The following is a 15,342-nucleotide window of genomic DNA, read 5'->3' as shown; positions in this document are numbered from 1 at the left end:
TTATCACGGCAAGTCTTCCGGGTCCTGAAGCAGCAAAACAGCCCCAGACCATCACACTACCACCACCATATTTTACTGCTGGTATAATGTTCTTTTTATGAAATGCAGTGTTCCTTCTACGTCAGATATACTTGGACACACACCTTCCGAAGAGTTACACTTTTGTCTCATCGGTCCACAGAATGTTGTCCCAAAAGTCTTGGGGATCATCAAGATGTGTTGTGGAGAAATTGAGACGAGCTTTGATGTTCTTTTTGCTCAGCAGTGGTTTTCTCCTTGGAACTCTGCCATGCAGGCCATTTTTGCCCAGTCTTTTCCTGATGGTGGAGGCATGACCGCTGACCTTAACTGACGCAAGTGAGGCCTGCAGTTCTTTGGACGTTGTTGTGGGGTCTTTTGTGACCTCTTGGATGAGTCGTCGCTGCGCTCTTGGGGTAATTTTGGGCGGCCGGCCACTCCTGGGACGGTTGACCACTGTTCCGTGTCTTCGCCATTTGTGGATAATGGCTCTCACTGTGGTTCGCTGGATTCCCAAAGCTTTGGAAATGGCTTTGTAACCCTTTCCAGACTGATAGTTTTCAATTACTTTCTTTCTCAATTGTTCCTGAATTTCTTTGGGTCTCGGCATGATGTGTAGCTTTTAAGGATCTTCTGGTGGACCTTACTGTGTCAAGCAGCTCCTATTTAAGTGATGCCTTGATTGTGAACAGGTGTGGCAATAATCAGGCCTGGGTGTGGCTAGAGAAATTGAACTCAGGTGTGGACAACCACAGTTATAGTATGTTTTAACAAGGGGGGCAATCACTTTTTCACACAGGGCCATGATGGTTTGGATTTTTGTTCACCTTTAATAATAAACACCTTCATTTACAAATTGCATTTTGTGTTTACTTGTGTTGTCCTTGACTATTGTTTAAATTGGTTTGATGTTCCGAAACACTTAAGTGTGACAAACATGCAAAGGAACAGGAAATGAGGAAGGGGGCAAACACTTTTTCACACCACTGTATTTTACAGTTATTTTACATACACTGCTTACATATAATGTAATTAAAAGATCTTAAAGAGGAAATCCGTTCAGATCTTTTATTTCAGCAGCATAACTCAACATAACTTTTGATTTAACTTTGAAATGTTTTGATCCTGCAGACGTTGAGAGACGATAACGCCGAGACCTGCACCGCCTCCTTCATGGACCTGATCAGAACTCCAAAAATGAGAAAACACACTTACATCCTCAGCTACAACTGGTGAGCATGTTCGACGTGCCCATTTATGTGTGATGTGGGTTGTTTTCTTTCAAATATCGGTCTTTGTACTGTTTAACTTAAAGTATAGCATTGGAAGTAAAATCTCACTTTATTATGATTTTTGTTTTATCGTTTTTTTACTTCTTTTTCTGACCTTTCGTTTTTATGTTGCCTTTCCTTAAATGATGTTCATTTCTTTCTTATGATGAATTTTGTCTTGAGGAAAAGGAATAAGTATAAAGGTTGTGTAACGCAGAGAAAGAGAGACTCGAAAGGTAACACTTTAAAGAAAAAGTGTGAATGTGTAGTGTTGAAAATAGCCACGAAAGGCAGCGCTAGATCGGCTTAATTAGTGTGAAGAAGAGTCCAAGGAGACGAAAGGTAACGTCTCTAAAAGTAGAGTCGTGAAGGGTAGAGACACTGAGGTGATCACCAAAGGAAGCAGTAACATGGACTAATTAGTGTGAAGGTAGTCTCAAGTGGGTTAGGGGGTTAGGGTTTTATCTGTCTTAATGTTTTTACTTTTAACTGTTTACACTTGTGTTTTATCCGTTTAACTGATTTTGTGTAAAGCACTTTGAATTGCCCTGTTGCTGAAATGCGCTCTACAGATAAAGCTGCCTCCCCTCCCTCGGTCTCTGGCAGGTTCACCAGTGCTGTGGTCTACCAGGGTCTGATAATGAGGCTGGGCATTCTGGGAGGAAACGTCTACGTGGACTTCCTCATCTCGGGCCTGGTGGAGTTCCCTGCTGCGCTCCTCATCCTCTTCACCATCGAACGATTCGGCCGACGCGTTCCCTTCGCCTCCGCCAACATCGTAGCTGGAGCCGCCTGCTTCATCACGGCCTTCATCCCTGACAGTAGGTACTTGGCGACGGCTGGAGAAGGGGGACCAGACACTCAGATGTCCCCAGATTACCGTTCCTGTCTGTCCTTGCAGGTATGTTCTGGTTTAAGACGGCGGTGGCCTGCATCGGTCGGCTGGGGATCACCATGGCCTTTGAGATGGTGGTGTTCGTCAACACTGAACTGTATCCAACGTTTATCAGGTAACATGTCCAAACTGTACACACTCTGTGGTTTTTTTGCACTCCCAATTTGAAGAAAGTCATCTAGCTCTTATTTCCACCAAGGTTGACATATTTATTATGAGTTCCTTATGACTAAAGTGACAAATAAATATTTAAAATAAGTCATTTTGATTACTGATACTCCAGCTACTTAGTCTGAGAGATTGAGCGTTGGTCTAGGGGGGGTCTGCTCTGTATCTTCTCTGCGAAAGAGGCGTGACCAACGGGCGTAGTTCAAATGACTCTGTACGCAATTGAATAGTCCTTTAACCAATCAGAGCAACGATCCAGGTGACGTAGAAGCCGCAGCGGCATCAACGGGTTGCTGCGCTTTGGTGGCGTTTGGTGGCCGCCATGTTGAATATAATCAAGATAAGATATTATCAAGAAGCTGCTTGGTTGTTTCTCTATCGTCATCGTGTTAAACCCACCAATCACACGCCAGGTAGATAAGCCAGTTTGTGATTGGTTCCTGCAAAGATGTGAACTAAAGCAGGAGAATTACACGTGCAGGTTTCCAGACTGAGCTGCGGGGAGTAATCACATCGCTGTCAGAGTGGGCGGGGCTTACCCAGTCTACCTGCTACTCCATCCTGCTTGGAGATATTCAGACCAACAAATATACTATTTTGTGTAATTTTACTATTGAGTTATTTATTGATTCAGACGTGCTGACTACTGCTTGTGTTTTCAGCCTCCGCTACTTGTTCTTGTTAATGTGCTGAGAACACAGCGTGTTACACTACAAACCATCCATGCTCAAAGTTAGCAGTTTAAAAAGCTAAATCTGCACGTCTTAAAATGCTGCTACCTACTAAATGTCAGGCATGGTTACATCCAATGTTAACCTGAGTAATTTAGCATGCACAAATTACGTCATCAGCATGCAAATGTTGGCATTTAGTCTGATTGATGAAAGCTGAGCCAAGTGACATGTCCTAAAATGGCCACAAAACAGAGGATGAACCCTTTAATTGAGGTAACAGTGCCTCATTTCCAATGGTGTTCGCTAAGGCCGAACATCACGTTATCTGTACTAGAATATGAAAACTTTAATATTTCAAGTTACCATCAGGAAATGTGTTTTTGTGCACTGAGCTACAGCCTCATGTGGATGAAAAACACATCTCTTAATTGTCAGAAGAGCTACCTTACACAGTGGTTGGAAAAGAAAATATACTATATGATCAGAATCAGATCAGAATCAGCTTTATTTGCCAGGTATGAGGACATATGCAAGGAATTTTGCTTTGGATGGTGTTGCTCACAATGTGAGATACATGTGCATGTTATCACCAACTACACTGAACTGTTGAGTTGTTGTTCTGTGTGTAGGAACCTGGGAGTGTCGGTGTGTTCCACGCTGTGTGATGTCGGAGGCATCGTGGCTCCCTTCCTGCTCTACAGACTGGCGGTCATCTGGCTGGAGCTGCCACTCATCATCTTCGGTGGGATTTCCATCCTGAGAACACAGAAATGTTAAACACAGACAGCTTCAATAGATGGGGATGTTCTTTAAAAGCTGGTGTTTTATACGTAATGTGCTTGGACATCAGATCTCATAACTTATGTAAAACGTTCACACTGTCGGCGTCAGTGGGACATTTTTGAGATGTTGGTGACGCTGTTTATAATCCTATGTGCTGTGCAGGCGTTTTGGCCTTCGTGGCTGGCGGTCTGGTGCTGCTGCTTCCTGAGACCAAGGGCGTGCCGCTGCCCGACACCATCGACGACATCGAGTTCCCAGAAAAGTAAGTTTCCACAAAGCAAGAAGAGAAAGTGTTTCTTTATTAGACACAATTTGGGGCAATCCATAGTGGGCATATGGCTGTAAATATCCGCATTCTGCATGCAGTTTCTCACATATTTTCTTTTAAACAATACACTGTACACACTGAATATTAGATCAGGGCTGCAACATTAGGATTTTTTTCCCAACTATTTTCTTTATTTACAAAATGTAATTAAAAAGTGTAAAATGCTTGTTGGAAGTTCCCCCAGCCCAAAGTCACGTCTCCTGATTTCTGACTAACAACGTAGAACTCAGAGATGTTCACTTTACTATATCACGTAGGACAAAGAAAAGCAGCAAATCCTCACATTTTAAGAAAATGAAAACCAGCGGCTTCTTTCTATTTTTTGTGACTAAAACGATTAATCAACTAGATTCAAGATTGAACATTTCTTTACTGTCACACCACAGTACACTGTACTACGAGATGACGTGCAACGTTCACAGCTTAAAGGAATACAGCACGGAAACAGTTACAAACACAGTGGAAATGTTAAGTTACTATTTATGTAAATTAAAATAAAGATATGCTTATATGGGTGTGCAGAGCATGTAGAGTGATAAATATAAATATATGACGTCTAACAAAAATGAAAAATATAAATATCTAGATACTAGTTATTAGGAAATAGTTGGAAATCAATTTCCAGTTGATTGACTAATCGATTAATCGTCTCTACGTTAGATACAAGGTTGTCTTTAATGTCCTGTGTGTGTGTCTGTGTGTGTGTGTGTGTGTGTGTGTGTGTGTGTGTGTTTGTGTTTGTTTGTTTGTTTGTTTAGTGTGAAGGGGAGGAGCCAGCAGTTGGCGAACCTGATGCCCAACGACAGCATATCGACCAACAAAGAACCAGCAGCTGTTTAATCTCCTTCTGGGACCAAAGTATTTATTTATGTTGCATTACCCTTGAAGAATTTAAGGTTTAGACTAAACTGCTGTAAAGTTTCTTTGTTAAGCCTCTGTGACCGGTGCTGACTTATTCAAATTTGTGTAAAGAGGTGCTTGAACTCACATTCTAACTTGTCTTATTATGTACTGTATGTTAGACTTAGTCTAGTAAAATGTGATTAAATTATTAAAGAATTTTCTTTGAACACAATTTGGGCTCCAAGTGAACCTTTCCTGAGTTACAAGTTGTCACCCTTTTAAGGTTTCAGTGGATTTTTTCTAAAGAAAATGCTTGTTGAGCTGCTACTTTATCAGAAAGGAGCAGCTTTGTTGCAGAAGGTTGGTCACCCTGCAGAGTTTATAGCATGCACTCTGTCAGAAAGAGCAGCGCTAACCGCAGTGACATACAGGGTAAATGGAGTTTTTTTGTGACCTCTTTACAATTAAAGTCATAACCAGAAGTGCAGAAATGAGTAAAGTGCAGAGTTATATACAGTACATAACACATACTAATAGAATAAATATAGAAAAAGGAATATAAAGAACATTGAGGGGTAGATATGAATATGGTAAGATATATACAATAGATCCACTCTGATCCTATGCATTAGTTACAGTCAGTAAGAATACACAGTGCAGGTATTTGTACAACAATGGCAATAAACAGCTGGGTGTCTCTAATATTAATATGGTGTATACACTATGGATCAGATAGATACAGTACATAAGGTAAATATGAATACACTATAGGTCAGAGAATCAGTGTGAAAAGTCATTTAACCTGAGTCCTGTTTACCCAAATATTGAGAGATAGATACAGAAAGATATTATTCTTAATCCAAAATCATAAAACATCCAAAGGCACTTTGGGAGAAACTAATCTGAGGAGCAGATAATGGAGCTAAGAGGTAGACAGGGGTGGAAGTTTTTTGGAACTTTTACTTAGTAAACGTATTAGTAAATACTTTTTTTTTTCACCTGCATTCAAAATATTTCTTAATTGAATTACAAAACTATTTATCAAAATATACTTAAAAATCCGAGAGTAAAAGTACTGATGCAGAATCTTCCAGTAATATGTCATTTTCATCCTATTGATGCCTTTATGTGTTCATGGTTTATATGTTGCCGCTGGTAATTGGGGGGGGGGGGGGGGGCTTATCTTTTTAACTGTTGGGAAGCTTAACTATAATAATGTCTAATCATTTATTATTGTATCATATCATTGATTTATATTTTGTATTGATAATCAAAATCTGAAAAGAAACTAAATCTAGTGGAGTAAAAATACAATATTTCCCTCAAAACCTTTAGTGCAGTAGAAGTATAAAGTAGCACAAAATGGAATTACTCAAGTAAAGTACAAGTACCTTAGAAGTGTACTAAAGTGCAGTTTTTGAGTAAATGTACTTCCACCTCTGACAGACAATATGACCCTGGAAGCAGACTTCATGCAGACTAACTCATTTCCTTTAACTCGTGCTGTGTTCAGGTTCATTCAGTGATTGCGGGACTCCCTTTCTATCACCTGTTTAACTCCATTAAACAGCAACATGCAGCTTCAACTGTTTTAAACTGGCCTGGAGGAGTGGGAAGGAGACGTCTGACGTTTTACTCGGATCCGGCGTCTGTTGAACAGTACAAACCTTCGCCATGGCGACCTTTGATGACCTCTAAGAAGCTGGGAGTCTCTGCTGATGTCCGAGGCGTGTCTTTGTCCTGCTCTGTCTGTTGTTAATACCTTACTCAGGTGTGTATGTCGGTACTGGTTTTTCCGAGTTTCACCCCGGGTCGCTGGTGTCGGGACTCTGCGGTGGGGGAGATGAGGCAGGCGCGTGCGGACAGTCTTAGGATTCTCCTGAAAGGAAACGACTGTTTTTCTGTATCATTTCATGATCTAACGTGTCAAATCACTTGTACTAAGATCCTAACTTAATGTCCCAACTGGATCATGATTACTGGATTCAGACTCCAACTGATGTTGATGGTGGTCCCTCTTCCGCCTCTTTGCTGGACCTGTTAACAACTCCAAATATGAGAAAACACACTTTTATTCTCACGTTCAACTGGTGAGACACATTTTTATCTAAAATCACAGATTTGTAGGCTAAAACAAATGGAGCACCCATGAAATCTTCTTGTTTCCATCTCTAGGTTCATCTGTGCTGTGGTTTTTAAGGCCTCATTATGCGTAGCGGGGATATAACGGGAGAGGACATCTACATAGACGTTCCCGTTGCCGGTCTGGTGGATCTTCCTGCTGCTTCCTCATCCTCATCCTCATCCTCATCACCACTGAACGCATCAGCAGACGTACTCCCTTCGCCTCGCCGACCTCGCCGCTGGAGTCTCCTGCTCCATCACCTTCATCCCTCACAGTGAGTCTCATTCTCAGTCCATGTCTCTTAGATGTTTTGCTTCACCTTGCCAGAAAACCAAATCCCAGAAAACCAAATCCCTCCTCGAAGGGCCAACAGCTTGGCTTACGTTACCGTCTCGCTCACGTAGAATCTGATATGATTTGACACTATTAAAGGAATGGATGTTGATGGATAATCACAGACTGGAATATGTCAACTTTGACCCGCAACTCTAAAGACAGAATGATGAAACTCGGGGAAAAAAGTGTGAAATGATTGCAAAAATACTTTCAGTATGCAGCCACGTGGTTGGCTGATTGATCAGATATCTTCGTACATGAGCGGTTGAACAGGTGTATCTAATAATAAAGAGGCAGGTAAGTATAGCAATTTTCAAATTAGCTGATGACAAAGTAGTATACATAGAAATACATAGAAATACAATATTTATAAGTACCAACAAAAAGGGCGTGTGCTAACAAAAGAAGTAACTTTCTATCACTGCCATAAGAAGGTTATTAATTAGTGTAGCTGTCATTTAATAAAATAATTGATGCCAAATTTTAAAGTAAAATTGCAAATGAATTACAATGAATTCAACTTATGTTTACCCATACGTGTGAGAAAGATTTTCTAAATATGATAGAATCTTAGTGACACGTTTTTAAATGGATTTCAATTTTTCATGTGTTTTGTAGGAATCAAGGCTCAAGTGTTATTTTTTTTTTATTCACTGGTGAAATAATTTGGGCTTTTGTTCTCATGAAAACAGAGGATGTAGCGGAGAAACTAACAAATAAAGACACTTTTAAGTCAGACCCGACAAACGACAAAGACCCTGTGTGACTGTCTTTGTGCGTGCGTGCGTGCGTGCGTGCGTGCGTGCGTGTGTGTGTGTGTGTGTGTGTGTGTATGTAGACGTATTCACTGTGATACAACATGTTGCTAATAAACAAGGATGTTTTTATCCATTTTCTATAAAGCGTGGCTTCCAAACTTCTTTTGTAAAAGGTTTTATTTTTCAGCTGTTAAAGAAAACACACCTTTACAAACCGGGACCATGATCTGCTTCCTGTGTTTCCACATCTGTTGACATCAGATGATACCAGACTACAAACTAAAGTAGTACATGTACACACACGTCACAATACTTTTAGAAACCATTCCAGTTACCTAATGTGACTGGAGCTGTTGTGTATTTGTTCAAGGTGGATCATTTTCAATTGGTTTTGATGGTTTTGTCGATCCAGTCGATAAACTTGGAGACTCGAGCGTAGACGCCGGGTTTCATGGCGTTGGCGCACCCCAGACCCCAGGACGTCACCCCCTGCAGGACGTACTGGCTCTGAGAGTAACAGACCAGAGGGCCGCCGCTGTCCCCCTGCACGGAGAAAAACAACGTACGGCTTTCAGGTCAACTGTCAAAATCATTGTCTTCTAGCTAGTTAGGGGGGGGGGGCAGCTCAGTCTGTAGGGAGCTGGGTTGGGAACGGGAGGGTCCCGGTTCGGACCAAAGTAGGGTAGTGGACAGGTAGCTGGAGAGGTGCCAGTTCACTTCCTGGGCCCTGCTAAGGTGCTCTTGAGCAAGGCACCAAACTCCCGCCTTTCCATCGGCACCCCCCCCCCCCACACTCTGACATCTCTCCATTTAGTGCATGTAAGGGTACTGTGTGTGTGTGTGTGTGTGTGTGTGTGTGTGTGTGGTTCAGGCCTGTGTGTAACGTGTGATAACAACAGAGTGAAAAACTGTAATTTCCCCTTGCAGGATTTATAAAGTATACATTATTATTAATATTATTATTATGATTATTATTAGTTGGTACTGTAGCCTGGACCACTTGGGGAAGTGCAAATTCAACCAAAACTAGATTTTTCAAAATCAAGATTTTGGGGCATTGCTGTAACTGAGGCTCTGTGTATGTAATGCAAAAGGTTTTTCAAAATCGACACAATAGGAAAGAAGGCGGCATTGTTGTAGTACTCGAGATCAGTCTTCATCTCAGGACAAAAATATTTAAGGTCTCGTCTCGGAATCGACCGCTCTGTATTTTGCGGTCAAGACAACAACAGCAGGGCTTTCTTTAAATTACCCGTGCATTGTCTGATTTATGCCTCTGTTTTCAACTTGCAAATGCAACCAATAACTTGATTCATGTCTAATTTGAAATTTGTTACCGTAAACCCCCTTGTCCCGCCCCCCCTTTACACACACTCCTAAGAATGTGAATGCAGGAGACAGAAGAAGAAGAAGAAGCTCTGGCTGTCTAATACAAATCTGGTCTCGGTCTTGTCTTGGTCTCAAAGTCTCGGTCTTGTCTTGGTCTCAAAGTCTCGGTCTTGACTCTGTCTCAAAGTCTCGGTCTTGACTTGGTCTCAAAGTCTCGGTCTTGACTTGGTCTCAAAGTCTCGGTCTTGTCTTGGTCTCAAAGTCTCGGTCTTGTGTTGGTCTCAAAGTCTCTGTCTTGTTTTGGTCTCAAAGTCTCGGTCTTGTCTTGGTCTCAAAGTCTCGGTCTTGTCTAGGTCTCAAAGTCTCGGTCGTGTCTTGGTCTCAAAGTCTCGGTCTTGTCTCGGTCTTGATACCCTCTGGTCCTGGTGATGGTGGTCTTGACTACAACACATGCAGAGTGAGAAACTAACTCTGTAAACCCCATTGCTCCACGTTTCCAGATGTTTTGGGGTTTCATACCTGGCAGCTGTCTGTCCCTCCCTCGATGTTTCCAGCACACATCTCGTGGTCTTTGACTCGGCCGTTCAGGTACGATGGACGATTGCAGATCTTGTTCTCAATCACAGGGAAACCAGTTTCCTTCAGGACGCCCTCGCCTCCCGTACCTTCAACACACCTCCACAAAGTTACGCTGTTTACAGTTTTACTCAATATTTAGTCAGTAAATCTTAATTTGACAGAGCAACAAATGTCCATAAAATATCGACAAAATATTGGATATTTATTTTCTCGTCTTTTTGTTTCTAACCCTTTTGTTGTCTTCCAATAAAACATGAACTTATCCTTCCTGTTTTTTTTTTGGCCATTTTAATTCATGGTCAATAAACCTAATTTTAGTGACATTATACCTAATAGTTGAGTTTACAAAAAAGCTGAAATGATTGATTTTAAGTGGATCACAGGCTAGTTTATGTCAAAGTTTGAATACTATAATAAAGCTATTTTAATTTTTTTTAAATGCTATAAAATTAAAAGAACAAAGAATTAAATTGAAGTAATCATTAATTTCATTTTACCTTCAAAGAACATGAACGTACTGTATATGTTGTGTGGGTTCGATGCAACATACATGCATGCATCCAAGTTATTTTGGGGCAATTTGGTTGTAAAAAACAAACATATTTCTGATATAAATACAGTTGAAAACGGTCAAATTTCACCCAAGGACAACACAAGGGTTAAAACCAAGTCTTAAACCTAAAAACCAAGTCTTGAACCTCAAACAACCTTTAATAAAGCAAGTACACACCAGAATGTCCCATACATACACACATTCATACACACACACACACACACACACACACACACACACACACACACACACACACACACACACCGTGACATACCTTGAGTTTCGCCCCATCCGGTAACATAACACTCGGTTCCACTGGGAACGATGTAATCCTTCTCCGGCAGACAGACGGGCATCACTTTGTCATTTATTAAAGCTGGGCTGAAAACACACAAAACAACAGTGGTGTACTTAAGAAATAGCAATACCACAGTGTAGAAATACTCTGTTACAAGTTAGGTATTGTTACTTGAATAAAAGCACAAAAGTACTAGCATCAAACTTTACTTAAAGTACTTACAGAATGGCCCGTATCCAAATAATATAGGGATTTTATTGGGTTAAATTTTAACCACTCAAGTAATTTTAGTCACATTAAAATTAAAATTGTACTTGATTAAACGTTCTTTGCTTCATTCCACCGCTGAGTGCAATAGTGGGTAAAGGAAGGATAGTTTCTATCAGTATTATTAGTAGTACTAGAACTACACTGTAACAAATTAACGTAAAATTTACAGTAACTTAATGGCAACGACTGTCCAGCATGTTACTGTGAATATTTTTACAGTAAAGGTACCATTTACAGTATTTGATGTATTCATTGTAGAATACAAAACAAACACAAGATAAGATAAAAAGGTAAAAATACAGTAGTTTACTTTACTATTTACAGCCCTAAAGTGGCTATATTGTGATTTTGTTTTTACAGTAATACTTAGACTACTGTGATGTTGTCATGTCTACAAGGTTGTTATATAACTCTACAGCATTCTACTGTAAAAATCATACCCAGTAGTGTTACTGTGAAATCTGAAGTATGACTGTAGATTTCACAGCCGTTATCTACAGTGTGGAGTTATATAGGAGGACGAGATGACGAGACTCACCTCTCCAGCTTGAGCAGAGCGATGTCGGCCCCGTTGGGTTCCAGGATCAGTTTTTCCAGGTTCTTGACTTGTTTGGACGGCTCGTTGGCTCTCTCTGTGGCGACGCCCATGATGACCCTGTAGGCTCCTGGCCGTTTGGACCTGCAGTACACAGCACATTTATAAAAACACACTCTAGTCATCCAGTGGTGGTCTCATTAGAGGATTTGGTCTTCATGTGTTTGTAATGGTCTCTCTGACCTCTCCAGGCAGTGAGCTGCAGTGAGGACCCACTGAGGGTGAATCAGAGTTCCTCCACAGAAATGAATTCCTGTACTGGAAGAAAGAGACGCAGGGAGATGGATTTTTAGGACAGATACGTATATCATGACCTTTTTATATATCATCTTACCTAAATAGTTTAATAAACACTGACATTCAGCATCTTATTTTTTTTTTTTAAACATGGAAAACAATGACTGTAAAATACTGTAATATATCAGTCAGAGACCATGCACACTTTATTAAGGTGCATGGACGTATTAATTGATACGCACTCACGCTTTACTAAAGCAAAATGCGTGCTTTAAATAGTCCACACACACACACACACACACACACACACACGTTGGTGCTGGCGACGCTGTTGTTGAATATGTGACGTCCCCTGTGCTAATGCATAAGAGGCACAAACTGAAGCTAGGTTGTTGTTTGCATCAATAAAAAAAAAAACATTAACCTTCATGTTGTCCTTGGGTCAAACTGACCTGTTTTCCTAAACCAGTGTTCTTTTTAAGTACCCCAAATAACATGACTGATTCCACACGCACACGCTTTGGAATTTATGGACAATAAACCTCATTTATAGGAAATTATACCTAATGTTTGAGTTAGAAAAGCAGAAATTAGGAATTATTTAGACTAATATTAAAGGAATGGATGTTAATGATAATCACAGACTGGAATATGTCAACTTTTACTCAATACTATTTCAAAAACACTTCAATTTGTTTTTAAAATGCTATAAAATTGAACAAGACGCCCCAAAATTAATGAAAGTAGATATTTGTACTTGGCAAAGAGCGTTGGGTGGAATCAATCATGTTATTTTGGGGAATTAAAAAGAACATTGATATAGGACAACGGGTCCATTTGACCTGAGGACAACATGAGGGTTAAACCCAACATCACTTAAAGTTTTATTATTGTTTGCAAATAGGAATCATGTTTAAGTGTTGTTCTACTCACTTGGTCCGGAGGCTGATTTGCCAGGGCCACGAGTAAGGTTTTGACACGCAACCTCCCACAATCCGACCGAAACAGCGCCTTGGCTTGATGGCCGGCGTCCCGCATTTCATTCCAGCTACAAACACAGTCCACAGTCATGAATCCTCACGAGACGAGTGGCGGACCAAAAAAATCTAATTACTTTAAATTGGTTTTAGTTACCAAGTCTTAATGTTTACATGTGAGGCTGCTGGTGGTAATTACAAACGATCAAACTAAATTGTTGGATGCACGGATCACTCTGGACATATTTCACATCCTGTATTGCCGTTCTTCAAGCCACATATCTGGGGGTCTGGGGGTCTGGGGGGGGGGGGGGGGGGGGGGGGGGGGGGGGGGGGGGGGGGCACTAGCTGAGTCCGTAGGGAATTGGTTTGGGACCCGAAGGGTTGCAGGTTGAAGTCCACATACCCTAGCATGGTATGGACCATTCCAGTCTGGTGGTGGACTGGTAGCTGGAGAGATGCCAGGTTTCCTCCTGGGCACTTTCAAGGAACTCTTAAGCAAGGCATCAATCCCCCAACTGCTTGGGGGGCCTTTCCATGGGCAGCCCCCCTACTCTGACATCTCTTTATTTAGTATATATGTACTGAGCATGTGTGTGTGTAATTCAGGCCTATGTGTAGTAACAACATAGTGTAAATTGTAATTTCCCATTGGGATCCTTACAAAGGATACATTATTATTATTGCTACAGTAGTTAGAAATACCAATAATTGTTATATCCTACACAAAAAAAGGGTTTACATACCACAGTCCGGGATCTGACAGTAGTCCCATTTCTTGTTCCTGTCTGTAGTGTAGCACCAAGGACCATTCACATCGCCATCTGGGTTCCTGCAGCTCTGAGGGGGACACACAGAGAGAGACACAGTGATTTAGGAACTAATGTGATTTACCAGCTTTTAACATGACTGTGGTGATCAAATCAGTCCAAAAGTCTAAAACTCAAAATGGTTCATACAGGAACACACACTCACATTGCCCTCCAGACCCTTGGCGGGGTGGCTTTGTGGGGTGAAACTGTTGTGTTGGTGAGGACTCTGGGCGCTCCAGGCCTGGCAGGTCACACCCAGAATGGTGATGGAGGTTGGACCCCGGTATGTATCCCCATTTCCAGTCTTACAGTCTGTCGCAGTTAGAGACAAATTAGTGGGCGAATAAACGATGAAATAAGCAAAAAATCTGATGAACACAAAGTTAGAAAGTTAAAAAATGACCAATGTCTGGAGGGGTCTCTGTGGCAGTGGAGGAGGCCTCGGGGGTGGAGGGTTTGCTTGGGGTTGCACCGCTCACAGGTTTGGGGAGGCATTTCTCCAACTTGCAGTACTCCCAGCGGACTCTAGGCTCTGTAGTGTAACACCAAGGAGCTTTGTCTCCATCGGGGTTCCTGCACAGATTTCTCCTGAGGTCCCTGGTGATGGAGAAAACCATACGGAGGCTTATAGTAACTTTATTTTAAAAAAAAGTGTAGATCTGTATGTTCAGTAGACACCCGTTGATGCTCACGCGTTGGGGAAGTTCTGCGGGGTTTTTTGGTGGGTGTGGGGAGTCATGGAGCTCCAGCTTTGACATCTCTTTCCACTGATGGTCTCAGATGTTACACCACGGTACCTCGTCCCGTCGCCCTCATAACAGTCTTCCTCCTCTGTGGGGATCACCGGCTCATCTGCAGCAAGATACACACAATCAGGCTGATCCAGTGATGCATTTTTCTAAAAATGTGGAGATCTATAACTCGGTGGGTCCCACACAGGGATGACTCAATGACAGAACGTGTGACTATCTTTATGTAGGGGTTTCATACAATTTCTGTAATAAAAGAAATACTCTTGACAAAGGTCCAGAGGGACTGAGATGTTACTTTAGACAATAAATGGTGACGCAGGAGCAGAATGCAGGATTTTTAATTTTTCAAATGTGTAATTAAACATGTTAAAGCAAGACAGGGGCATGTAAGAGGAAATCCTCTCAAACGCAGGTGTGGGGTGTAATTTGTGTCAGTTTTAGAGCCCGACCGATATATCAGCAGGCCGATATTATCGGCAGATAATAGATATTTCCCGATTTATTGGTATCGGCATTTATAATGGCCGATTAAAAGAAGTTTAATCATCGTTTTTTATTTTTTAAATATTCATTCATCAGAATCTTTTATAATGACAGATAAATGATTCTGATTAATAAATATTTACAAAAATAAAAACGGACGGTCAACCATGTTATGAGTGTTGGCGTTGCGTAGTCTGTCCACCAGAGGACGCTCTACAACGTCCCTGTTAGTGATGGTGTTACATAGTCTGTCCACCA

General features: G+C 41.4%; 2 protein-coding genes and 1 long non-coding RNA gene across 4 annotated transcripts in view; 2 read left to right on the top strand and 1 right to left on the bottom strand.

The window, feature by feature from the left end:
• slc22a2 (solute carrier family 22 member 2) overlaps positions 1-5,141 on the top strand; it is a 9,490-nt gene extending 4,349 nt beyond the window's left edge. Inside the window, exons 6-11 of the mRNA XM_034899697.1 lie at positions 1,150-1,250; positions 1,896-2,110; positions 2,191-2,299; positions 3,656-3,768; positions 3,972-4,071; positions 4,896-5,141. Of these exons, the coding sequence (XP_034755588.1) occupies positions 1,150-1,250; positions 1,896-2,110; positions 2,191-2,299; positions 3,656-3,768; positions 3,972-4,071; positions 4,896-4,977 (720 nt within the window). The 3' untranslated portion in view covers positions 4,978-5,141. The remainder of the gene's footprint in view (positions 1-1,149; positions 1,251-1,895; positions 2,111-2,190; positions 2,300-3,655; positions 3,769-3,971; positions 4,072-4,895) is intronic.
• A 1,448-nt stretch (positions 5,142-6,589) lies between these two features.
• LOC117961213 overlaps positions 6,590-15,342 on the top strand; it is a 17,882-nt gene continuing 9,129 nt past the window's right edge. Inside the window, exons 1-2 of the long non-coding RNA XR_004660347.1 lie at positions 6,590-6,836; positions 13,219-13,225. This is a non-coding gene — a long non-coding RNA (uncharacterized LOC117961213). The remainder of the gene's footprint in view (positions 6,837-13,218; positions 13,226-15,342) is intronic.
• plg (plasminogen) overlaps positions 8,556-15,342 on the bottom strand; it is a 13,802-nt gene continuing 7,015 nt past the window's right edge. For both annotated transcript variants that reach the window (XM_034899690.1, XM_034899689.1), the window contains 10 exons: positions 14,542-14,701; positions 14,253-14,446; positions 14,013-14,161; positions 13,784-13,877; positions 12,994-13,108; positions 12,007-12,081; positions 11,767-11,907; positions 10,935-11,041; positions 10,048-10,193; positions 8,556-8,742 (listed from right to left, as the gene is read on the bottom strand). In XM_034899690.1, coding sequence (XP_034755581.1) covers positions 8,581-8,742; positions 10,048-10,193; positions 10,935-11,041; positions 11,767-11,907; positions 12,007-12,081; positions 12,994-13,108; positions 13,784-13,877; positions 14,013-14,161; positions 14,253-14,446; positions 14,542-14,701 — 1,343 coding nt within the window. In that variant the 3' untranslated portion in view covers positions 8,556-8,580. The remainder of the gene's footprint in view (positions 8,743-10,047; positions 10,194-10,934; positions 11,042-11,766; positions 11,908-12,006; positions 12,082-12,993; positions 13,109-13,783; positions 13,878-14,012; positions 14,162-14,252; positions 14,447-14,541; positions 14,702-15,342) is intronic.

This window comes from Etheostoma cragini, chromosome 18, assembly GCF_013103735.1.
Source record: "Etheostoma cragini isolate CJK2018 chromosome 18, CSU_Ecrag_1.0, whole genome shotgun sequence".
In the NCBI taxonomy this organism is placed as follows: domain Eukaryota; kingdom Metazoa; phylum Chordata; class Actinopteri; order Perciformes; family Percidae; genus Etheostoma; species Etheostoma cragini.
This window is presented reverse-complemented; position numbering and strand designations above follow the sequence as displayed.